Genomic DNA, 25,197 nt, shown 5'->3' on the forward strand with positions numbered 1-25,197 from the left:
ATTACCAATTTTATCCTTTCACCTGAATGATAGATACACTAGCTACTTCTAGAGAAGTTGATCAGATCCCTTCTTTCTCCTGTTTAAGGAAGGCTCTTCAAAACAATTAGTCCTAGAATTGACCATTTTTAATGTGTAATTTAGTTTCTGTTGTGATAGATAGGGCAGTAGAGATAGCTTAATGTTGGAAATATTCAATTTACTGTATCATGTATATAAAACAATTTATCAAAGCCTTATTCACTTAATATATTTGAAAATTAAGAGAAAAAAATGTTTGTTACATTTTTTTTTTAATCCTGAGGGACTTACACAAAACTTTCAGAAGTTGGAAAAATTACGTTTAGAAAAATGTGATGTTTAAAAAAAAATAGTCATAGAATGAATCAATAAAAAATAATAATAATAATAATAATAATAATAATGGTTGAGACCGAGAGACCAACTTTGATTTTGTTTTTCAGAACATACGAATATATGAATAAATATATATATATGTATTTTTTGTTTAAGTTGGTGTTTTTAAGATTGGTGAAAACCGTCCTGCGCATATAATGTAGATCTAGATAAAATAATTTAAAAATCTACATTTTTTTCAATAACAACTCAATAAACTTGTAGAATTATTCATAATTATATATCCATTTATAGTAATTGTTGTATTAGGTTAAGTTTTCCTCTTGTGTATTGTGTGTATGTATGCTGAGCCAAAAATTAGGATTGAAAATAATTAATTTTTTTTTTATTTAAGGTTGATATTCATATCTGAAATATTGTAGTTATCTTGCTGTCCAAAATTATTATTTTTTTTTTTAATGTATTTAATTCATAGATCTCTTTTATTAAGATTTTCCACTGGCAACAAGCGCAAATTCAGCGGTGGCACAAAGTTCGCGTTTTTTTTATTAACTGACGTCCCATTTTTTCTTAGAATTTTTTCAATCAAAATTAAGAACAAAAAACCTTTTTTTAATGTTAAAAAGAAAAAAAAATTAACTTTTGAAGCTTTTTTATGTCTTTTTTTTTAGTCTAGTCTTTTTCCGTTTTTAAGTCATTTATTATTAGAAAAAAATAATATTAGTATACATATAAATATATGGGTTAGGGATTCTTTGTTTTTTAAAACAGAAAATACTTTCATTTCTTAAAAAGAAAAAAATAAGGCTATTATTAATATTTAAAATTTTCAGGGAAGCAAATTTTTTATTAATTCTTTTTAATTTAATTTTTTTTTTTTTTTAGAGGCCTTTTCCACTTGTGTAATTCTTATTTTTTTATAGGTCGTATTTTGTGCAATCAAAACAAACATCAGAAGAAAAAGTGTGGAACTCAAAAAGAGTTTTATTTAACATTCCGCGATTATGTTAAAAATAATAAATAAAATGCCTTACAAATTAAGTATCATTAAAAAAAAAAAAAAAAAGAAAAGTTATTTTACTTTCTTTGTTTCCGTAAAAATAAAATATCTGAACCTTTTGGAGACAAGTGCCTTAAAGAAAATTATTAAAAAAAAAAAAAATTCGTTTTGTAGATTTTTCTAAGTCAAATAAAAATACTAAGTTTGTGCTTTTTAAAGTGTGGCACAAAATGGGTGCAATTTAGAACATGTGTTCAAAAAAAAAGAAAAAAAAAAGTAAAATAATTCCAACACAATTATATTTAAATATATATTTTAGTCTGTAAGAAAAGAGATATCGTAATTTTTTTTTTTTTTTTTTATTGAGGAACACAATTTATTTTTAATTTTTATGTATCAAGAAAGCGTAGGAAATATTTATTAGTTTTTTAAAAGTAACATTTAAGTTTGCTCCAGATAAAATGACATTTCTTTAAGAAAGCGTTGTGTGAGTTAATTTGTTTGCTAGAGAGTGAGAGAATTAGCTTCTTTTTTTAAAAAACTCAATTTGCTTTGAAGAAATGTGTCATTGGTATTGAGATAATGTGTTCGATTGGGAAACTTTGCTTACGAGAATGTTGTTTAAGGGATGCTGCAGTTACTGTGACAAAATACGTAGTTGTGAAACTGTGTACAATTGTATCAAGTGAATATGAATGTGATGTTTAGAATTGTGGGTGGTTACTGTTGGATTCAAGAGAAATTGTGATTTTTTTTTTTTGGTGAGTTAATATTCTGATTCTTAGTTCTTCTGATTTAAGGGGTTTGTTTATGGATAATTGGTGTTTTGGTGATAATTGGTAATGATTGTTGAGTATTTTGAGGATGTTTTCCGTGTATTTAGAGAGAGTGAAAATGTAGAGCAGTAAATAAAGAACTTTTTCTTACCATTGTGTCTAAATCAGTTCTTGATTTGACTTTACTGCTTCATTTACATAAAATCTCCTCTCTCTCTCTTTGTGAATGGTGTGTTTGTGCTGGCTTTTTAATCAAAGATATAAAAAGAAATATTTGAGCAATGTGATTCTTTTTGGTCTGAACAAATATTATGTATTTAATAATTAAAACCAATACAAATTTATTTTTTTAAACAAAACAAAAATAATTTTTTTCTATTAAACTCTCTCTCACCCTCTCTCTTTCTATCACTCACACTCTCTCTCAATATATATATATACATATATACACAAATAATATGTGTATGTATATAATAAATAATACAACCTTTTTTTCTTGTGATTTGTTGTATATTTTAAAACATTAAATTAATTATAAATTTCATAAATTAAAATCTATATTAAAAAAAATCAACTCGTAACAATAATTAAATTAAACTTATTATAAATTACCTAATAAATAACGCTCAATTTTTGCTAATCTTACTCGGTATTAAGTTTAGATTTACTTTTAGTAAATTGTAAATGTGGCCTTAGGGGGAAAAAAATTAAATAAAATGTAGTATATCTTTACTGGAGTTTTATTTTATTTTTTGAAGAGAACAAAATTAATTCAATTTTTATTTACATATCATTATATAGGAACATTTTATTTTTGGGGCTTAAAAACTTTTAAAAATTCAATAGAATTGTGTTTTGTATTATTTTTTAAGTTAGGGTATTTGTAAAAAAAAAAAAATGTGATTAATTTTTAATTTTTTCTTTCTTACCGTTATAAAAAAAAATTAAGTTTAATTATATCTAATAAAATCTTATTTAGCAATACTCAATTACGTGCTCTCAGGACTTCGGTGAAATCAAATAGCTCTTATTTAAAACAAAAATATATATATTGGAAACCATATTAGCGCTTCTTTTAAAAATAATAAAATAAAAGTTAAAGCATAAGGTCACTTTTTTCATACACAACGTTGTAAATTATTGTGTCTATATGATGAATGGTTACCCTTATACTCCTCTAATTTTATCTGTGTATTATTATTTTTCTTTATATATATTTTTTTAAATTTTGACAAGTTTCTTTTCTCAGTCATTTATGCAGGCTCCAGATTTTTAAATTTTATTTTATTAAAATCATCTTTTTTTTTTGCTATTAAAATAAAATGTTATCCATAAATACTATTGTGATAACCCTAATTTAATATTAATGGAAATTTATACCTTATTATTTTCATTTAAATTATTGTTCTCAATTTTTAAAACAAAAATATCGTATCATATCTAAATTAATGCATATATTAATTTAATTTAAAATAAAGTAATAAGTTTTAAGTTGATTAATAAATGAGTAAAACTGAATGGGTAAAAAAAGACTGTATAATTAAATGTCTTGAGTTTTTTCGTGTTTTTGATTTTAATTTTTTCAATTTTATGTATAGCTTAAATCTTTTCTCTCCGTGAATCATTTAAAAAAAAAAATAAGAAAACTTGTGAAAACTTATCACCCAAAAGAAGAGCAATAGTTTCAGTAAACTGCTATGGTCATTCAAAACAAAGTGATTAGGGAGGGACCCTGTCCTTTTTCATCCGATCACTGATAGTTTGGCGTGTTGATCAGAAACTGGTACCGGAAGACGGTGGAAGATCTTAACTGCTCCCTCTTAAGATTATTTAGTAAGTATTTTAATTTGTTCAAGTCTGGCCCGTGCAATCCGCTTTTATTATTTTTTGGCCAGGATTGAAAGATTGGGGTAGCGCTGCTTCGATCTCTTCCATTGTAAATAATATTGATCTGAAATTTGTTGGATTATTCAGATGATATTTATTTCAAAATATAATAGTGGTTGACCATTGATTTTCATCTATCTTCACAGTTTTATGTTCTTTAATCAGGTTTGTGAACTTTATTGTTTAAATCTAAGTAAATTTTTCTGTTCGCCTTTAAAAACAATAGTTTATAATAGGCAGTAAAAATTTAGGTTTTCATCTATTTTCACCTTTCACTTTGTTTCGACCGGGTAGTTACGCACCATGTTTTTAAGTCAATTCATAATCCTCTGTCGCCAGCCTCCCTCAAATGGTGGTACCTCATATTTAAATTTGAAAAAAGTATTCTAGGTCAAAGTGGTGAGATGATTCTGCCAACACTATATTATTAGGAAGATTGTCATTGTTGTCCATCGTCACATGGTAGCCTACCACTGCGATGGGATGGAGGGAATGGTTCTTCGTGTATGGTTTGGTTTCTGTCTAACCGTCTCAGCTATGCAGTTTTCAGTATTACAGAATGTTTCCCTCCCCAAATGAATACCTCAAATTTTAATTAATATTTTGTTCATGTTTGTATATTTTGTTTTCCCACTGCTAGATTAGTCAGTCCATCCAAGACGCGCATCTATTTTTCTCCCTATGTTTTTGTTTGCTTGAATATAGTATAAAATCGTATTTCTTTCACTTTCTTCTTTTAATGTTTAATTTGTGATATAACGACTTTCTTTTTCACAATATATTTAATCTTTGTTAAGTAATTATATACATAATTATTTTTTTTAATGTATCAAAACTATATAAACAAAAGTTATATTTAATTATATTAATATTAATTAATACTTGGGTTCCTAAATATTTTAAAAATAAAAACAGATAATATTAAATATAATATTTTTTTTATTTTTATTTAATTTATTTATTTTATTTTTGTGTGTGTGCCAAATATTCGTAAGGGTGATGGTTGGGCCAACCCGCGCTCCGGGATTTAAAAAAATAAAAAACAAAGTAACGCGACTACCAACTTTAGATAAAAATTAATTTTTTTATTATAAATAGTAATCTAATAATAACGCCTATAATCCTATATTTTATTTTTTTGAAGTAGCGTAATATATTTTTAAGTAATTCGAGTTTTAATTCATTTCTATACTTCTATTTTTCTCTTAAAACTTCTATTTTATGCTGTCCTACAGTCAAATATCAGATATATGGAATATCAACCTTAAATTGAAAATAGTAATTATAATTGGCTCTTTGTTTTCTTTTGAAAGAGATAAACTTGTACAAATAATTGAAGTGTACTTTTCTGTTTAATTAATATTATTATTTAAATCTTAAATATATATATATATAAAATACAAATTAATAAAAAAGTTTTCTAATTTCTTAAAGTGAATAATAAAAGTTAAAAGTGAGGAGAGCTTTATTATTAATAAATTAGTTATAAATGTGTATGTATGGTATTTTTCTTTGGTGGGATTATTTAATAGAAAGTAAAGAATAGAATTTTAGAAATTTTACAGTTTATAAAAAAATTCCCTTCAGTGTAATTTGTACCAAATGTACCTGGTTATGTATTATATGTATATATATATAATTTTTTTTTTACTAAAAATAAAAAAAAATATATATATATTATATATAAAACTAAAAGGCGGCTTTTTTACTTTTTTTCTATCAAAGGTGTATGTATGTACAGTACGACCGTTTTGTATTGGCACCTTTGATGTATTGCTAGCTAAGCCCCGCCCTCAATCTTATTGGCTAGAGCGCGACTTCATTGAGCTCCGCTCCTGACGTGTCATAACTAAGTGGTATACACCAATCGTTCTTCATTTTTCTTAAATGTGAGCTTGGGTAGGCTTTAGGCTGCACTGTTGTAAAAGTAGTTTTTAATAAATAAATACTTTAAAGAAATTACAAACAAAAAATATAATAAAATTGAATAATAATAGATTATATTGTTTATTAGTCCAAAAAAACAGCATGCAAAACAATAAAAATTACGACCATCAAAAGACTTGCTTATTTAAAAAAAATATCTTGATGCAACTTTTGGTTTTTTATTTTCAAAAAATCTGACTTTGAATATGTTATATATGCATACATTATTTTTCCGAAAAAAGTTCATTTGTAAATTTTTTTGCATTCCTTCTACAAATCTAATAAAAAGAAAAAACTTGTTAATGATAGATCCAGGTTTTATTTTTTTAAATAGTTCAAGGATAAATTTAAAAACATTGTGAAAAAACTTAATTTTTTTTAATTATTGCGGCCTAAAACTTCAAATAAAGGAGGCGTTGACAATATTGACAAAATCAAATCATAAAATAATGAAATATCTAGCTTGTCATAAAAGTATAATTTCTTGAAGCTTTAGTTTTAGTTAATTGAGGGGAAAATGCGAAAGAGAGAATGGATGTTCCAGTAAATGCTGAAAGTACCTAATAAATAGCAGATAAATAAATAATATTTCACTGAGAATACTTTCATTCAATTATCCTAAACTGATTGGGTGTACATTGTCGGGCAGAAAGTATAACGCTATGTTGCATTTCAATTATAGGTTCTATTTAGTACGAACAAGCGCTGTGCATTAGCGATTTAGCCTAGAGATACTGCGATTGAATATACTACCGTTTAGTCAGTAATTGGGAAAAGATAAAGAAATGAAAGTACTTTTTCATGGCGGTGTTGTTGATGTTTTAAAGAGAAACGGTACTGACATAGAATTCGTAAATTATGACAGAAGAACCATTCAAAAAGCAACTAGAAAAACTACCATTTCAAAAAATAAATTAAATACATAAATTTCAAAAAATAAATGAAATACATAAATTTTAAAAAATAAATAACTTAAAAGTGGTAAAGCGGTCCTAGAGCTCCGCACCTGTGTGGCAACGCAAGTTGATAATGGTGTACTAATTTAAAAGCAAGCGCCAAAACTAACCTTTTATAGGGTAAAATTTATTTTATAGGGTTTATTCCAAATAACACCCCGCTTACCAGCACTTGTCACTTATTCGTGTATAACGAACTAATTCGTTAACATTTCTTTCTGTGAAGTGTTAAAAACGTAGTCTACGTCAAAAAGTAAACCTGGTGCTATTCAACAAGTATAAAGTATAAACAGAAGGTTTTAATAAAAGCATTTACTGCTACATTTGCTTTTTACAAGCAAGAAAAAAGATCTTAGTTTGATTACTTTTCCGGTGTATTCTGCAAAAAGTAAAACAAAAAATGGAATAATCTGATCGATTTCCTTAAACGAAAAAAATTCAGCTGTTTAATTTTTTTTAAATAAGGCATTCGATCATTCCACTCTAAAAGCTGTTCTGTAGTGCCTACCTTAAATAATGGAGAAAAAAAAAAAAATTGGTACATATATTATGCATGTTTTATGAAATCCACAAAAGTATGTAATATGTATAATTAATATGTGCAAAGGGGTAATTTCTTGTGACTTGAGCATTTAACATCACCAATTCATTGAAAAGTAAAATGAAAAAATATAAGTAAAGAATATAGATTTAAGCAAATAATTTTAAAAAATATAACTTACTATAATAAAAAAAAAAAAAAAAAAAAAAGGCAGTTTTACTTAAATAGATAATTATGAAAGTAAGTTTGTAATTTACGCTTCAAAAAAAAGTCTCCATATAAAATTCGAGTCAAAATATTTTTTAATTTTTGTTGTAAATCTCTGTGGTTCCCAGTATTAATAGAAAATATTTAAAACTGAAGTAGTTTTCAGGCGAATAACTCTCCAATAAGTTAAAAATAACGTGTATGCCTTAAAAATGTATTTTTTATTTTTTATTTTATTTTTTTGTTTATCATATCCGATATAATGCATCGACTGATATATAACATAGATGGCCGTTGTTTTTTATATTTGAATCATTTTCACTATCTTTAATGCTCATTCCGAATTTTTTTTTCACAACATTATTTTTTATTTTATTTAATGTGCATATATTAATACTAATTTTTAATATGTGAACTAAGGAAAAATTACATTATTCACAGGGTTTTCCAAAATTATGTTTGTCATGACAATTATTATATTAGACTTGTATGACCTCTTTTAGTTTCTTTTCACATGATGTGTTAACCTTATTAGTTAATTTTAAAAAAAATGTACCATAATAATTAAAAAAAAAAAATTATAATAGAAGGGCTGTGCCGGTTTGTTTCTGTTTTTTCTTAGAAAAAAAAACCTCACTATCAATCTAAGATGGTAGGTCTAGAAAAAAGAATGTTTAAAAAAAAATCTTGTTTATTAACCTATATCATGTCCAAAAACAAAAACAAAAAAAAACGTGTGCAAGATGACATATTTTTATGAATCATATCACTCAAACGAGTCAACGCAATTATTTAAAAAAAAAAAAAAAAAAAAAAAAAAAAAAATTAGTATAAAAATTAAATTTAATTAAAAATTGAAACAAAAAAATGTTTTTAGGTAAAAAAAAAATGCTGTGTATAACCAAGACAAATGATGCGATTGAGTATGTGGAATGAGCCTGTGTTTGTTATATTTTATTTTTCTTTATTTTTAAACCTAAATGGCAATTTTAAGTTTTAAGCATAACTTTGTAATATATAATATATATTTATCTCAAAGGGAAAAAATGGAGGAAGATAAAATAAATCTTTTGTTCCGTGGTAAGGTGTCCACATAATTTAAGTGCTTTTTAATGAAGAAAACAAATATATATCTATATTTAAGAAATATAAGAATATTGTATATTACCATTAAATATGTTTAATGTATAAATGACCAGTATGCATTCAATAAAGGTTGTCCTTGAGTGTATTTATTTTTATTCTTAGTGTTACGCTCTTCCAAGAATTACTAAGTTTAGAGGAATACAAGCCTTCAAGTACTTTGAATTGAGAAGAATTAACGTAAGAGAGGCATAGAGATAGATTATTGATGATGATAAGTGAGAAAGAATCCTTTAAAAAAAAAAAAAAGCTGAGTTCTCATCTATAGGCTTCCTTATTGAAAAGAGAAAATAATTACATAATTCCATGGGTGTTGACTTGGAAATCAACCTGAGGGGAATATTGTGACAAATACGAGTTAGAAACCACTTCTTGTAGTGCCTGCTTAATATTTTTGAGGGGCTACTGTGAAAAGTGACGTTTTCTTCTCTAAAAGATCATGTTTGCTAGTCTCCTCCTTCGACAATACGTAAATTAATCGATGGCAAAGCCATGATAAAGCGTGTAAAATTAGGCATTATAGCACATTTTTTTAAAGTACCTTTTCTAAGAGAGTTATAAGTTACAGTATAAGAGAGTTAAATTCTGTAATTCTTAATCTTAATTCCTCCTCCATTCTGTTCATTGAAGATCTCGAATAATGTTACTCCAGTATTACCAGCGTTTCTGCGTGTCATTCGACTGGTGAAAAAGAAATGGTTACCTAAAAAAAACATAAATGAGACCACATCGATTAAGCTTCATTTTCTCTAATCGTGGTTAATGCCTTTTCCATTTAATGTGGTCCAATTTATTAAAACGAAGATTTTTTTTTCGAAAAAAGTCAGTGTTTAGTTAAGTTTCGTGCCTTTCTCGAAGACCCTACTTTCAAATTAACGCAAAATCTCAATTTTAAAGTGTTTTCTTTAAAAAAAAACCTATGTTAATTGTTTACAACATTCGGAGTAATAAGTTTTAAAAATTCATCTTCTCTTCGTTTCATGTAAGGTCCATCAATTTTTTTAAACAACGATTTATTAATGAAGTAAAAATTTAACAAGGTAAATATAAATAAATAAAACTGACAGATTCACTGACAGTGAATATAATTATACGTGAGAGAATCAATTATGGACTCAGAAGAAGATATACAAGGTAATTATGAAAATTCTCTTCAATAAAAGTTTTATATTCATATCAATATTAAAATTAATGTCCTTAGTTTGAATTATTGGGCTCAATATTTGAACACGTATTAGTAACCAGATTTCAACATTATTTATTTATTGATAACCTTTTTTTGTGGCTGTTGCTCGAATTTTAGTAACTCTAGTTGACGGATTGGTGGTAGATCGAGATGTAGACGTAGTAGCGATTGGTGTTGAGTGTTTCTTTGTAATGTTCTGGATAATATCCACTGGTAATCTCGTAGTTTTAACACCTAGGTCACCCCAAGGAGAGGTCATTTTGGTATCGCTTTTTGTGAAAACAATCTTATCAGAATTTACTTTTTCTGTTATAGTTGTGGTTAAAAGTTTTCTGGTTGACGAGGATGGTATACTAGTTTTCTGTTGGATAGGTTCGTTATTTAGTTGTGTAGCACATCGCAAAATTGGTTTTACAAATCCAATAAATTTAATAGTGGTGTTACCTACAGCTAGCAAAGGTTTAGCCTGAAAGGTACCAGCATTTGTCTCATCTGCTTTGACCGAAATAGCAAACAACGACATGTTTGAGTGCAGAAATAGCATTTCAGCCAATGTCCGACTAATGTTCATGGCTTCTTGAAACTTTTGTACACATACATTCGGTGATTTTGATAAATCTACTTCCTCTAAAGAAAGATTGTCTGGTGGAATCAGTACAAGAATTATTCCAGTTCTCTCTTTATTTTCTGTATTATTATTCAGTAATGTGTTTATATTTGATGTAGTATGATTATCTTTAACATTCAATTCTGTTTGTTGAGTTCCAATAGGTGTTGTACAATTAGTAGCTGGTTTTAAATTTGATTCATTAACAAATTCTATTTTTAGGGAATCTGTTACTGATGTATCATTGCGTGGAACAAAGTACGCATTTGAATTTGATAAAGTCCTGTAAAAATTAAAACAATTTCTTTGATTAAACTTACTCCACCTTCTCTGTTAATTATCGTCTAATTCTACCTGTTTAAATTTCTTAGAAGATAGAATTTTAATAAACGTTTAAAAATGCATTTTATGTAAATGTTAATGATCAGAGATTATAATGAAGCTTCTCACTGGTTCGAAAACTTGCAAGTGGCATCTCTCATACTATTTCTTTTTCATTTTCACATTAAATTGCTATTTATTAATGTTTTCCCGAACTGAAATCGGGGAGTTTAACTTAAGTGATCTTGGCTTTCCTGCAAGTAAAGAAGCCTAACATCATCTTACTTGTATATTCATTTTTTTTTTCTTGAGAACTTTTTAGGATCTCACAATAAATCAATTGATGTTTAACCATATATATCTAAATAAAACTATTTGACAAAATCTTATTCCCAGCAAACTGATAAGTGAAGGTAAGATAGATTATTTTCGCTCGATCGTTTAGTTCAACAGTTCTACCTTACCAAATTTAAGAATATACATTTGTGACTGGTGGTTAAAAAGAAATGTGACTGTTCATACTTAAACTGAACATACAACAAAGATGATAATAATAAATCATACCAATAAATTAAAGAGTACCCACAAAAAATATTCATTGCCTCATTTTACTTTTCAAAACTTGCTGCTGTAAATTAATGTTCTTTTGTGTTATTCGTACTTCCTAGGAAACAGGAAATGTTATAAAACATATGAGCTGTAATAAATGTGAGCCTAACAAAATTAAATCGAAAGTTATTAAGTTGTTCATCTATCTGATAACAATTAGAAGTTGTAAAGTAGATGGTGAATACGGCTTTTACAATAAAAATATTAACAAACCAACAAAATTAGAACAGAACTATTGTTATTTTCAAGTTTAATTTCCATCTAATTAAAATAAATTAGATGGAAAGAGAAGGTGCTTCGATTGCAGGCATTAAAAATATGTCTGAAGTAATCCGTGCCCATTAATAACTTGAACTCGAAGTTGCAGAGAACCCAGAAAACTTTAAAATAACCTTTTCTCAACAAACATTTTTAAATAGAAGAACATAGATTTTTGCGGGTACAGGGCGCTTGTGTGAGGAAATATAAGTTCAAAGCTTAAACAATTTTTTAATTTTATTGAAACTATTTGTTAAATACAATTAAAATAAATACAATAATTAATAGTATATGTGTTATTTACTACAGTAGCCGATTTGTTAGCTCTAAAAGATCTGTAAAATGTGTAATTGTTAAATAAATAAATAAATGTTAGCGAAAGTCTAGATATATGAAGACTACTTTTACTCTGAATCACTTATAAATAATTGTATAAATTAATTAATTTAAGCAAATAATAATAAAAAAAATTCAGTACGTTCAATAATAAATATATTTCCGCAATATGTAATTAAGATGAAAATGTTTAAATGGACGGAATATAAACAGATATATCCATCCCCCAGCATTCTGAAATTTTCAGATTTTTCTTCAACGTAAATTTTTTGTGCTTTTCATATTTAGAGTTCCACTCCTTTATATAATTGTTTACCAGAGTCATTTTCAATGTCTTCACGGATCGAAGTACAGTCTAATTTCTTTTTCTTGAACGTGGTATGTTTTCCACCACAATATCGATTTCTAACACCAGTTACATAGCTATGACGGAAATTATTAAGGCTATATTAGTTAGATAATTAACATTTACAATAATGTAGAAAATTTGTTTTTTCTACAAAAAAGTGAGAGCAAAATGCTGCATAATTATGATATTTATCATGTGGTGTAATCAAAAGTACTTAAATATAAATTCTTTTTATTAACCTTTAAATAAAATCCAAGGCCTATTTCGGGAATCGAGCCCACAGTACAAACTAGTTCTGCGGATCAGACCCTCTAACCCCTCGCTACCGAGCAACCTAACTGGTACCAATAAATGAACCAAGATATCTGAAGAAATGGTTAGTTCCCTACTGAGTCTAAAGGTGATCACGCATGACCCAAGAAACAACTATTACCCATTGTGTGTGGCGCAGTTCATCTCACTTATGACACTTTCAAATAGAAATTTATTATTGTTTTTTCACTTAAGTTGCTTCATTCGTGAATAGATTTATCAAATCGCTGAGTCACCCATAATTTTATAGCTCCACTGCCAGATGGCCATAATTCGAAAGTTAACAGATAAAAACAAAATATGTATATTACATGTTATTTTCTTCAGGATCAACAGGTTTGATGCGATATCTGTTCACTGCTTCTTCAAACACAAAAATGCTTCTCTGATCGGGATTTCTGCAAGTAATAATAAAGAGAGACATTCTTAATAATGTATCGTAAAAAATATAAAATTACATTAAAAGTGGAGCTCAGATTTATATGAAGGTACCACCTCGCAGATTTAGTTGTACTTTATTAAGAATGGATCTATGAATCAATGAGTATACATATCAACAGGCACGAAGATCGTTGCCAGGAGAAAAAAAAGTTATGCAATGCACCTGAAGATGTGTATGCTTAAGTAATAACTTCCATTTAATTACTCACTTCAATATTAATTTTCGAAGCTGATCGAGCTGGTAAGCAATGAATGGTTTAATACTGGTTGACGGAGGAAGTTCAGATAAAACTGGTATAGGAGGTATACTGCTTTTCGTTAGCACTTCTCTATCGCAAGAGATACAATTCATCGGGCTGGAACGAAATAAAATTTGTAAATAATATATAGATAATTATTTTCAACTTGTTTAATTCTGTTTATTTATTTTTAACATTAATGGAGTCACTACTCCTAATTAAATTGAATTTCAATCCGATGATCCATAAAGCTGGCCAAAACCAAAATGATTCAAACATTTTCTGAATCTCCCGCTCTCGGATAGCAGATATAATTATAAACAGAATAAAATAAAACTTTTAGCAAATAACCATAATTTTAAAGTAAAAAGATCTCTTCCTTTACAATTACGGGATTGCCACTTTCTCTAGTCCTCGCTCTTCGCTTTTTGAATTAAAATACTCAAACTTAAAAAATAAGACCACTTTTCAGTACTTTGGATGTAAGAAATAATTTTAAGAAACAGTAAGAAATACCTTAATTTTTCCTTGGTACCAGCTGCTAGTCTTGCCGATTTCTTTAACGGAGTGTGGAATAATTCACTTTTTATATTATCTAATTTATCCAAAAATTCTTCTCTTAGCTGATCTATAACTTCATTATCACATTTTCTATTCAGAACTGCATATAGTTCATTAAATATTATTTTCATTGTGTCCTCCTTCAGATATCAATTTTATTATGTAATTACCTTAGTAAAACTTAAAAATTGAACTACAAACAAAAATCTCAATGAAAATTAACACATACCTGAGTTGCTACCCTATCAAAGGTTTCTTCAATACCACGAGCGAAATCATTGCAAACTAATTCAAATTCATCAACGGATACTTTCAATTTTAAAAGGTCACAATCAGCTTTGGAAGCTAGAAATTCATCTATTTCAAACTTATCAGCTTTTATTTTTTTTAATTTTTCCACTTCGTGTAGGCATTCCTAAATCAAATGTAATAAACAAAATGTGTCATTTGTTTATTTATTCAGTAACAATTTCAAATTGAGGCATGCAATGCAGAGGACTCGATTATACTTTACTTTCTGGGATTCATATCAGCGCATTTTACGTCAGCAATGTTAGAAATTTAAAAAAAAAACGCATTGGTAAATTCTAGATCTGATTTGAGAGACATCTCCAGCCATGATCCAGTGTGGGGCCAACCAGGAGTCTAAGAGATGTTTGTGAAAAACACGGAATCTTCTTAAAGCCAGCCTTATTCGGACCGCTGATCAACATTTTAGCCTACCTTCAATCCACCGAGCTTATTCATAAAGCTAAATGGTGGAAAGCTAGATAGGACATTATGTCCCATGAGTCATGCAAGAATAGTTTTTTTGTGACTAATAAAGGGAAGAGACACGCCATATTTAGTCAATCTTGTACATACACATTTCCTGAAATACCATATTGCCTGGTCCTTAGACTAGAAATTCATAATTGTCGGGAGAAACTTTTTCCAGTCTTTTAAAAAATTCTTAACCAAAGTTCAAAGTGAAACTTTTATGGATTTGTTGCTTTCAACGCAGACTGACTGACTACTCGAGCAGATAAGAAATGTTTTTACAGGTGAGACCTTATCCGCTCAACAGAAATATAGCAAAGAATTTCAGCCTGAAAAACATTCGCACATAATCTCTTGACTGAAATAGACCTCTGTTTTAAACCTTCAGTCCATTCTAGTCCATCCGTAAATAAATATAGAGACAAGTGAACAATGCCGTTAATTAAAGAATTCCAATATCATGTTATTAAATATATTATGAAGGCTGTTTGAATGTTGCTACTAGTAAATAACTATATCATCTTAATAGGATAAAATCTTTTCATTTAATAACAAAAAATTATAGATAATAATTACCTCTATTACGTTTGCTTCTTTTTCGTCAGTGTTTGTTATATTCGATAGAGAAGATTTCATAATTTCTATTTCGTGTGTTATTTTATTATATTTTTTTGCATTTGAAGATATTAAACCTAGAATCTAGGCATTAAATTTCGTTATAGAAGCACATGTTACAAAGTTGCACAAATAAAACAAATATTCATGGCTGGTCTTTACTCGACGAAAGTTATTACATTCGAGGACCACGAAAATAGCAAATGCTGGTAAATAAAATGAAACCAGTAAAGAAAACATCCACTCTAGTAAATCATCAAGTTTCAATTTTTTTATTAGGTATATTTAAAGTTATTTCTACTAAATGTTCATTGAAATACAGTAGAATTGAAGGGGGTTTTTACCTTACAAAAAAAGGTTTGTGTCAATGCAGTAAAATTACATAAATAGATGGTAGAACCAATAACTTTGCCACAATGCTCTGAGGTCTATTCATCAACTAGTTCCTATTTTCCACTAGGTTTTTATAATTTATTTGGAAAACCTATTTTGTCTTAAATTATTCCCCCGGCCTCAAAACTTGTAAGCAGCCATTTTTTTGTTAGTTGAATGAAACAAATTTTAAAGAAGGAAAATTTATTATGTAAAGTAATACTTCCAGATTATAGGTTTTAGCCGAAACTAAAAGTCTCTGTAGACTGCAGTGTCTTGGTAAACACTACTCTTTCAATTTTTCTATTATTTTGTAACTATTATAAAAAAAATCATTGTAAAAATAAAAAAAGACTTACTTTCTTCAAATAAGCACCTTCATTGCGACCTTTAAATTTAATAATAACTTTTAAATTTTTAAATATTGTTGCTATATTATCTTCTAAATCATTCGTTCTTATCGATATGCTATTGATTCTTTCACAGAATGCAGCTAATTGATGTTTAATTTTTTGTGAAATATTTGGAAATTGTAGTTCTAAGCATGCTACTCGCTCTTCTAGTTGAATAGCCGTTTGATTACATTCTTCTGAGCCACCTTTCTTCAACTTATCTTGTATTAGTTTTTTATTGCTTTTTTTTACCTAGAACACATATAGTACGTATATATAAATTTCAGCTGGTTAGGAATCATTAGGCTTAAATTAAAATTAGGTTTTGTTCGTCAATGGCCAATGGAAGTAATTTTTTAAAGTTTATCGATACAGATACTCGTATGTTGTTTGTACGGTTATAACAACAATCCTTTCAGCTCTGAGGAAACTCTTGTAGAATGACATCAATAATATCCGGAACGGAGAAAATATAAAGATTAGTCTTTAAAAATAAGACTTCTTCTTCCTATTGCTAGATAAACCTCATTTTTTTTAAAAAAGAGTGTACAACAATATTGACGTACCTTTTTCGTAATAGGTGGGGTTTGTTCATCAATATCAAGTTTCATTATTATAGCATCTGAAAAAAAAAAATATTTGGTTTTTTGTGTATCAATTCAATATTTACTTTCTCTGTTATTGTTACTAAGTATACCACTTTCATCCCAGTTTTTTAAAAACATTTGGGGGGCCCAATAAAGTCGTCCCAGTTAAGTTAGCTCTTCCAGTTCGCGTATTTCGGCCGAAATTCCACTATGAAAAACGACAGCAAAATAAAAACAAAATGTTTTGCTATGCTGTTTCCACGCTCAAACAAACATATCATACGCTAATAACATTTTGTTTCAGTGAACCTAATAAATTCTCTGTAAAAATTAATTTCGAAAATTTCTCTGACAGGAAGTAATAGTAAGTTAAAAGTGATTATTTTTGCATATGGTTTTTATGTGTTAGAGTGGACATGGTTTTAAAGTGATAAAGTTAGCTAAAAATCTAATAATAATAATTAATAAATAAATAAATAAAGTAATAATAATAATTGTCGTTTTATCTCTGAAATCCATCAATCGGGAGTCAGACTTTAATGAAGCGCTTTTCCAAAAATGGCCTACGGTTTTATTTATATGTGTCTACCAAGGATTTCCATTTTTAGTGCCACCTGAAACTTTTTCTATATTTGGAAATTGATATTTTGGGACGCATTCTCTAAAACAAAAAAAAATCCATCTAGAGCGCCCAAAATTTTCGTGACAACTTAAGGCTGAACTAACGAATGAGAATGAAGTCGTAGAGAATGAACTTTGAACAGTCTAGCCCAAGCTCTTTTATAATTCCTCCCTTCCCTTTAGAATATTGTATTCTTTAAAAATTCTAATACCTACAAATTAGGAGAAAGCGAAGAAAACATTTTACATCCAAATTTTTTTTATATAAAAAAATGCACAACGTCTGCAGTCTTTTACACCTTCACTGTGTCTAATTGTTGTTCGATTTATGTATATTATATCCTATTCCACTCCTATTGTAATATATTCCACCTATGCTATTTCATATAAGATTTCCTATGTTATAATAAAGAAACTCAAATATCTTTTACAAAAATGTTTTTTGTAGTAATCATATACTCCAAAGAACCATTGAACTTAACAAAGAAGAAATATGTTAAACTTCCGAAATTACAAGAATAGAAAATACTTTCAGTACTCTACTAGTGTAATGAAGTAATTTATATTTTTCATGTGCTTTTTACGACTAACTACCAACAATAATTATGCACGATAATCTCAAGGTGCCCGAGGAACCTTTTAATGTTGATTTATATCAAGAATAGAGCGCGGAGCTGCGTGTCGCTGAGACAGTTCTACTAAAATCTAATACTGCATATATTTGGAAGTTGCATTTCTCTTTACTTGCAAAATGTGATACAAAGCTATTATATTAGGTTGAATAATTGCCGGGGTAAGATAGTTCATAATATGACTTAACTTTAAGCATTAGGTACAAATGCCTTTGGGGATTATGTGAGAGGAATTTTCTTAAATTTTAAAGCTAATTTAAATCGCCTACCTACATAATCTGCCAGTGTATTCACTTCTGCATTTAAAAATTCCACGTTTCTCACTAGTTTTGTATTTTCTTTTAATATCTGGTCCATTTTCGGATTCGAATCTAAGCCTTCCACAAAAGTACTAGTTTCTTTATCTTCTGCAACTTTGTGATCTTTCATACAAGATTTTATTGTTTGAGCCATTTCTGATCCAATGTTTTCCTCTTCAGTCAAGCCTTTAGAACGTTTCACCCGTCTATCTTTGCTCATTTTTACCACTCTTTTCTTAACTCTTTTTGGGTGGTAATGATAAATTTGTGGTTTTATGTGGTTGATACGCACCTGTCGTCCATCGGATTTTTTACTGTGAGTACTTCCCTCGTGAGAAACTTTATCAGAAATCCTATATTATAAAAAAAAAATCAACCAGGAATAATTTTTTAAAAATTCAGGAAACAAAATTCTCACTAATTAGAGCAAATAAAGGGGTCAATTTTAAAAAATAGTCTTTTTTAATCTACAAATGCACTCGTTTTTTGAAAGGCGGTATAAAATGGACCTAGCACCTTTTACTAGAAGCAGATGAATGATGGATCCCATGTTTTCTTTCGTACAATTCGTATCCTAGATAAACAGTGATTTTTTAGTGTTCAATTTTGAAATCTGTTATTCCTCAAAAAGTAAGTGCCTTGGAAGTTACCTTCTACTATTGTCTAAATAAACTTTATATGGTCATTTCATACATGTAGATTAATATCATTTATTTTAATTATTTCTCTAGAAAAAATTGTTTTTAGATCATTTTGAGGCTGGATAAATTTCGCCTAGAGAGTCGTTTCGGTGGAATGTACAGCGGTGACAATCTGGATAATGTTGAAATGTTATTACGGAAGAAGTGATACATGTTGTATTTAATTATTTGCCCTTGAAGAAGCTTCGGGGTACCTAAGAGAAATTAAACTACTGACCTAAAGATAGGCTGAAGAGATTAATAACAATGGAGTGTGCTTAAAAAGTAAACTGTTAAGCTTTATTTTAAGTATTTATTAAAGTCAAATAGCTTGTGCTAAGGCTTTAGTTAGATAGCAGCGAAAAGGGTTTTAATATTAATCTGATTAGGTGTTCTAGGCGTTTCTAAATTGAAAATTGCCGTTTACCCGGTAATTATAGAAAATAACGTAATTTAATTGCACGGTTCAAATTTGGTAGCGGACCATTTTTTGTGAATGTGGATCTTGCGAACAATTTTATAGTTATCTTCAAACTCTCTGGCCGATATTGGCATTTCCTGCTGTAAATAGAGATGGATGAAAGTTATGTACTTGACTATTCCGCTACACTTTAAAAAAACTCGAAGGGAACAGCTCCTACTCTTGCTGAGACAAAATGCTACTCCGATTCCTTATCATCGGCTTTATCGTTTCTTACAATGCTCAATGCTCTAATACCTAATAATATTGAGTCTTATACTGTTATGACATCATTAGTAGTCATCCCTATTACTGTGTGACATCAAACATGAATATCCTGGCAAGTAAATTCTACTAAATTCATGATTAAAATTAAAAATTAAATATATATAAATCAACAGTCATAAAAAAAAAAAATTACTGTATCTCCTTAGAAGGCATTTTGGAGAACAGTTCAATCCTAGGTCTTATTTTTCTTGAATATTCTGCAGCGCTTTTTATATCCATCATTGTTTTTACAATATTCTGTCCCAATTCTTCTTCCAGCTTGTCAATTATTATTTTGAGACTTGCATATTCTTTTGCCATCGTTTCTAACAATGAAGCCAACTACAAGTGTGGAAATTTTATTTAAAAAAAAAAAATGGTACATATTTCAGGCGATTAACACTCTTAATCTGAAGTTAGAACATACTCCGAACTAAAAGCTCTCATAACAAGGTCTAGAGTTCAGAGGATCGAAAAGAAAAGGAGCTCTGTACTCGGAAGTTCTGGATTTTTATTTCATTTAATAATTTTTAATAGCGTGAGGTACATCGTATTATTCCTTATATGTTTATTTCCTTAGAACTCTTGGGATCTAGAAAGGTGAAAGATATTTTCTCATAACGCTAAAATGTACGATATGAATTTCGTTAGAATTTATCTCACTATGTCTATCTTTGTATATATAGGTCTTAGCCTAATACATTCTTGGTAGGTAAAGACAGGACAAAGCTTTCTTCGAAGATTTATCGTCAAAAAGTGTGTAATTTTTTGGAGAAAAATGAGTTTTTTTTTAATAGGCAGGTATTTTCTCTTATTACAGATATTTATAATGGAACCACTCTTAAAAAGCTATATTTACTTCGTTGTCTATTTTATTAACTTATCTAAATGTGCGAGTAGTTGAAATAGAAAAACTCTCTTACTTTGTCGATCCCCTCTTCTGCCCCAATCATCCTCTTGGTTATGTTTAAACTTTGCAAAAGATCTCTAATAGGTTCTGCATCATTGGATGATTTTCTTGTTTCTTCTAATAAAACTTCATCAGATGGCAAAATATGAATACTCATCGCTTCAAGTTGAGATTGAAGGGCTATTAACTTTTTTATGTTGGAAAAGAAATTAGAGCCTATAAGTAAATATGGAATTTTTCAGAAATATTATTCAAGAAAGAAAAAAGAAAATATTTGATTTATTTACCTTTCCTTCAAGTCTCGCAAAACTAGTCGGAGATACAACTGACATTTTCTTTCTTAGTGGTTCAGTAATTTTTCCATATTCAATGACAATATTTTCCTGAAATTCATTCTAGGCGAATTAATAACTGTTTATCAAAAATTCTCAGAAATCAGAATACATTAGTGGAACAATAATTACACATTGATAGCGGTGAATAAATTTTGCTACAGTAATTTTTGTTCACTCTCATTTGAAAAGTATAAATGTAATCACTGTATTGCAACATTAATTTTTATATTATTTAGATTTATTACTAAAATGAGATCTGGGTTTGGTGTGGTTGGTTCCTATCCAAACCCCAGTTTGAAGAATGAAGACCAATGTTAAAGCAACATCCTGGTCTGCATGCAAGAAAGTATTGAATTATAAATTCTTTATGCAATATTTTAAGAGTTTGCCTCTCCCACACTCGTTAATCCCATTGATAATCTCATTCTCCCATTGCGATGGTGATTATCAGGACTTCGTCCTTTCATATCTTGTGTAATAAGTTAACAAGAATTGGTGAGGGACGAAGACCCAAAGCTTCAATTAGCCCCAATATTTTGGTGTACGTGGTTATGTGTGGATTTGTTGTTGGGTTTAAGGATATATGTAAGTTCGAATGATGGTATGATAGTGAAGCTAGAGTACTTCTGTGGGTTCGCTAAACCCAAATCTTATTTGTGGCATACGAAGCCGACATTAGAAAATTAAACAACTATTACAAAAATTTACAGAACAGTTAATAGCATCAATAAAGCTGCACGATGTAAAACCTCAGGTTTCAGTCCTGAAAAAGCTTTGGCACAATTAGTGGATGCCTTTCGCCCGAATCTTCACTATAATATTTTCAGTAAACCGTCAAAAGTAGAAGGGTGAGACATACATACATCCTTTGAACAATTCTGAACAGCTTTTGCAGATACATGTGGTCAATCATGTATATGAAAGCATCTGAAACTTGGCACGTACTGTTCATTAGGCAAAGTTGAGGAAATTTTTCTTGCGCTTTCTTTCGAGACGTCATATTATCGGCCGGCTCATCATTTATTTAAATGTGTTTTATGTTTACTTAAGTCATTAATATTTCAAATAAAAATGTCTAGCCGACAAAACCTTTTTGCATTAATTGAATTCAGTTTAATCCAAATAAATTATTGGCCAGCACACTTACTTCGCTTATTTCTTTTGAGTGTTTTTTTTTGTCAGCTGTAACGAAAATCCGGATAAATTTCTAAAAAAATAATAATAAAAATAGTTTATAAATTTATTTACGTATTGAACTCACTTTCTAAAATTGAGTCTTCATCATGTTCATCGCCATCCTTAAATCAATTAGATTAAATTTTATTCATACATTTATGAATGATGCAAATTGAAAATAAATTGTACACACAAAAAGCGAAGTTACCAACGGTGGATTTGAAGATTCATCTCCTTCTGGAGTAATAGTCACTGGTACATTTCTTACTTCTTCATTATTTGAATCATAGATTAAATGCTGAAATGATAAAATTTGAAAGCAGTGATCCGTGATGAAAAAAAATTTGTGATTTTTGCTATTTCTCAATGTTAAAGGTGACGTATGTTTTAAAATTACCAAAACACAAGAAATATTTCAGAATAAATCACCCAACCACGCCAACAGGAGTGCGCAAATTATAACTAAGTTTGTTTACAGAACTGGTCCATTGTTTATCTTATGTCCGATCTGCTATTATCCGCTTATTCAAACGATATTGTGGCTTTGGATATCTAGATCATAGTTTAGTTAAGAATCCCATAAATCAGTAACACACTAAAACTTCGGAGTTTGATGAGCTATGGTGTATATTAGGGGTGCCAAACTTTCATTGAAAATGAAAAAAATTGTTTTGAAGAAAATAGCGATAGGGGTGATCGAGGCAATGCCGTATACAAAATTCCTTCGTTAGCACTTTAACTACTGAAGACAAGTGTACACGTGGACAATTAAAAACGTTTGCTGCACAAATTTTATGCTATTTTGGGAGTAGGTACTCCCAATTTAATTTTCATACGTGAAATTAAATAAAACGGTGTACAGATCAAGATTAACTGGTAAACATCAATTCGCCTTAGTGAAGATTGTCTGATCTTAGTCTTTGAATCCAGATATTGGAAAACTAGGTCGAGGACGGCGCTGGCAAGTTTCCGGAAAAAAATAATTTTAGTTTAAGAAGTATGTTTAATAAAATAAATGTTTAAATAAAAGCAATTATAAAGTGTTTTAATTACCCACATTCCCTATAACTACTCATATTCCTAAATCCTTACTTCTATATAAATTTAACAAAAGTGATGTGGCCCGCGTGAATCTTGCCCGTTTCACCAAATGGCCCATGTTTATTTGGTTTGACACCCTTAGTGTATTTGGACGGAACTCTTTGGAAACTAAGGAATGCTCCCGCAAAATATCGAAATTACCTCTAAGTTCGGAACTCAAGCGGAATTATTTTGCGCCTAAAAAAAGTTAAAAATTTCTCGAAATCTATGACACTATTTACATAAAAGATTGAAAAAATCAGTTTCAGTACCTGTATTTCGTAGGAATCATTTCCATTAAACTGTATTTTCATTTCACTTAAATCTAGGTGATAAATGATCGCTTGAAGAGCAACTTGTAGTGCTTTAAAGTTGACCTAAATGAAAAATGGGAAAGGAAATATTTTCAGATTATGAAATAAATACGGCATAAAAATTATCTCTATATATTTACCATATAATTTTGCTTACATTGTCTGGAACTAATGCTAGTTGTATTAAATCCGGCACTTTAATAATTGTAGGCATTGTTTCCCGTTAATTTTTCTTAACTTAAATATTTACGAAATATTTTACTTTTTATTTTTGAAAATTTTTGCATGTGATGACGAAAAACTCAGGTGATTTTTATTTTCTCTTAAATTTTTCAAAATCTCAAATTATTTACATTTAGCTAAGTTGTATTTATCAATTTGAGGAAGTAGGTAGAAAAAATATAAAGAAAGTAATATTATGAATTTTTAGGCTATCTTATTATTCCCTGGAAACCATAAAGTTTTAAATACCGGTTGGTTTAAAAAAATAATTATAATTCAATTTTGTATTTCTTGAAGTTTTAGGCTTCTTGAATCAATAAAAGCCTAACGCCACTCTTCGTGAACAAGGCTTTTTCACGCCTACGTACATATAAACCAAGAGTTATACAAATTATACAAAGTAGCAAACATCATGTATGCGATTAAGATGTCGAGACTGAGCTGGGTTAGGTTATATGGTAAGAATGAAGAAGGGTAAAGTGAAATAAATACCCGGGATTGAGGAAGTGATGTGCCATGGAATATGAATGGAAGTATGGGTGCATCAAGAAAAGTCGTGAGACCCAAACTCAGTTTGTTTGTTGCTTTGAGCGACAATGCTAGAAATCTTGTCGATGGGCGTAAATAGAGAGTATTCGCAGGAAAGAGAGTCTTCCAAATTAGGCTCATTGAGGAGACTTGAACCTTTCAAAAGATGTACAGCTATTTAATCATAAAAAATGTACATGAGTGGTTGATTTGGATTTTTTTTAGTTTATTGTTTTTAGTGAAATCTGAGAATTCTAGCGAAAAACCCTCGCTCTTCCTTCAAAGGTTCATGTTTTAAGAGACCAGAGTACTGTTGCATATGTGGTCGATGTCTTAAATGTAAGAAATGTGCATGAAAGCTTGAGAACCAGATAAAATGAGAAGCTTTTGAGAAAGTATTAAATTTAAATAGCTGGGAGTCTTTTTCCCAAGTCGAGTCTTAAAACCGAGATAAATGAAATAAAAGCTGCAGCTGAAGGGGTTAAATTCTAGGAGGTGGCGCGAAGTGATGAAGAGGACCTCAGAAAACTGAAAATAAAAAATTGAAAAGGTAAACTGCAGATCGGAGTGTCTAGAAAAGAAACTTTTATAACATTTTGGTACGATGACAAATTGAATAATGTGTACGAATCTTCAACATATCTTTTCTTTCAGTCAATCACATTTTCCTCATTGAATTTTACTGAATAGATGTTTGATGTCACTCTGTACAAATGATCTAACTGGTAGATGGTCTGTCTCAATATGCCCGTGAAAGAAAAAAAAAATAAGTGAATACTATACCTCATAAAAGTAAATTTGCTTTCTCGTACTCCTAATCTAGTTTATGCCTGAGGCTTAATGTTTTCAAAAATCTTACTGCCTTTGGTTTATAAAGATTCTTTAAAAACTGTATTTCTTAAAAAACTTGTGTTTTTCCTTTTCTTTTTGCAACCA

General features: G+C 29.1%; 3 protein-coding genes across 18 annotated transcripts in view; 1 reads left to right on the top strand and 2 right to left on the bottom strand.

The window, feature by feature from the left end:
• Positions 1 to 7,652, top strand: part of gw (trinucleotide repeat containing adaptor protein gawky) — a 43,554-nt gene extending 35,902 nt beyond the window's left edge. For all 7 annotated transcript variants that reach the window (XR_012462692.1, XR_012462691.1, XR_012462689.1 and 4 more), the window contains one exon: positions 1,281 to 7,652. The gene's annotated coding sequence lies outside the window, so the exon portion shown is untranslated. The remainder of the gene's footprint in view (positions 1 to 1,280) is intronic.
• Positions 7,653 to 8,447: 795 nt separating this feature from the next.
• LOC141461244 (uncharacterized) lies at positions 8,448 to 11,886 on the bottom strand. 3 transcript variants are annotated; one of them, XM_074142099.1, is made up of 3 exons: positions 11,472 to 11,886; positions 11,037 to 11,161; positions 8,448 to 10,869 (listed from the first exon to the last, which is right to left on the bottom strand). In XM_074142099.1, exons 2-3 carry the CDS (start codon positions 11,066 to 11,068, stop codon positions 10,056 to 10,058), a joined length of 846 nt encoding a protein of 281 aa, XP_073998200.1. In that variant the 5' UTR covers positions 11,069 to 11,161; positions 11,472 to 11,886; the 3' UTR covers positions 8,448 to 10,055. The 3 variants fall into 3 exon arrangements, with proteins under 3 accessions (XP_073998200.1, XP_073998201.1, XP_073998198.1); XM_074142100.1 differs by having other exon boundaries at positions 11,494 to 11,508; XM_074142097.1 differs by lacking the exon at positions 11,037 to 11,161.
• A 363-nt stretch (positions 11,887 to 12,249) lies between these two features.
• On the bottom strand, positions 12,250 to 25,188 carry LOC141461236 (uncharacterized). Of its 8 annotated transcripts, none has more exons than XM_074142071.1 (17): positions 25,045 to 25,188; positions 23,470 to 23,574; positions 22,311 to 22,415; positions 22,203 to 22,239; positions 22,089 to 22,123; positions 20,894 to 20,989; positions 20,620 to 20,793; positions 19,851 to 20,038; positions 18,260 to 18,642; positions 16,717 to 16,772; positions 16,118 to 16,402; positions 15,348 to 15,470; positions 14,242 to 14,427; positions 13,968 to 14,152; positions 13,422 to 13,568; positions 13,083 to 13,169; positions 12,250 to 12,533 (listed from the first exon to the last, which is right to left on the bottom strand). In XM_074142071.1, exons 2-17 carry the CDS (start codon positions 23,509 to 23,511, stop codon positions 12,395 to 12,397), a joined length of 2,268 nt encoding a protein of 755 aa, XP_073998172.1. In that variant the 5' UTR covers positions 23,512 to 23,574; positions 25,045 to 25,188; the 3' UTR covers positions 12,250 to 12,394. The 8 variants fall into 8 exon arrangements, with proteins under 8 accessions (XP_073998172.1, XP_073998169.1, XP_073998171.1 ...); XM_074142068.1 differs by lacking the exon at positions 25,045 to 25,188 and adding an exon at positions 23,669 to 24,980; XM_074142070.1 differs by lacking the exon at positions 25,045 to 25,188 and adding an exon at positions 23,652 to 24,980.
• Positions 25,189 to 25,197: the final 9 nt, after the last annotated feature.

The sequence above is a fragment of the Rhodnius prolixus genome, unplaced genomic scaffold (genome assembly GCF_049639745.1).
Source record: "Rhodnius prolixus isolate KJV_2025 unplaced genomic scaffold, Rpr scaffold_6, whole genome shotgun sequence".
NCBI classification, from domain to species: domain Eukaryota; kingdom Metazoa; phylum Arthropoda; class Insecta; order Hemiptera; family Reduviidae; genus Rhodnius; species Rhodnius prolixus.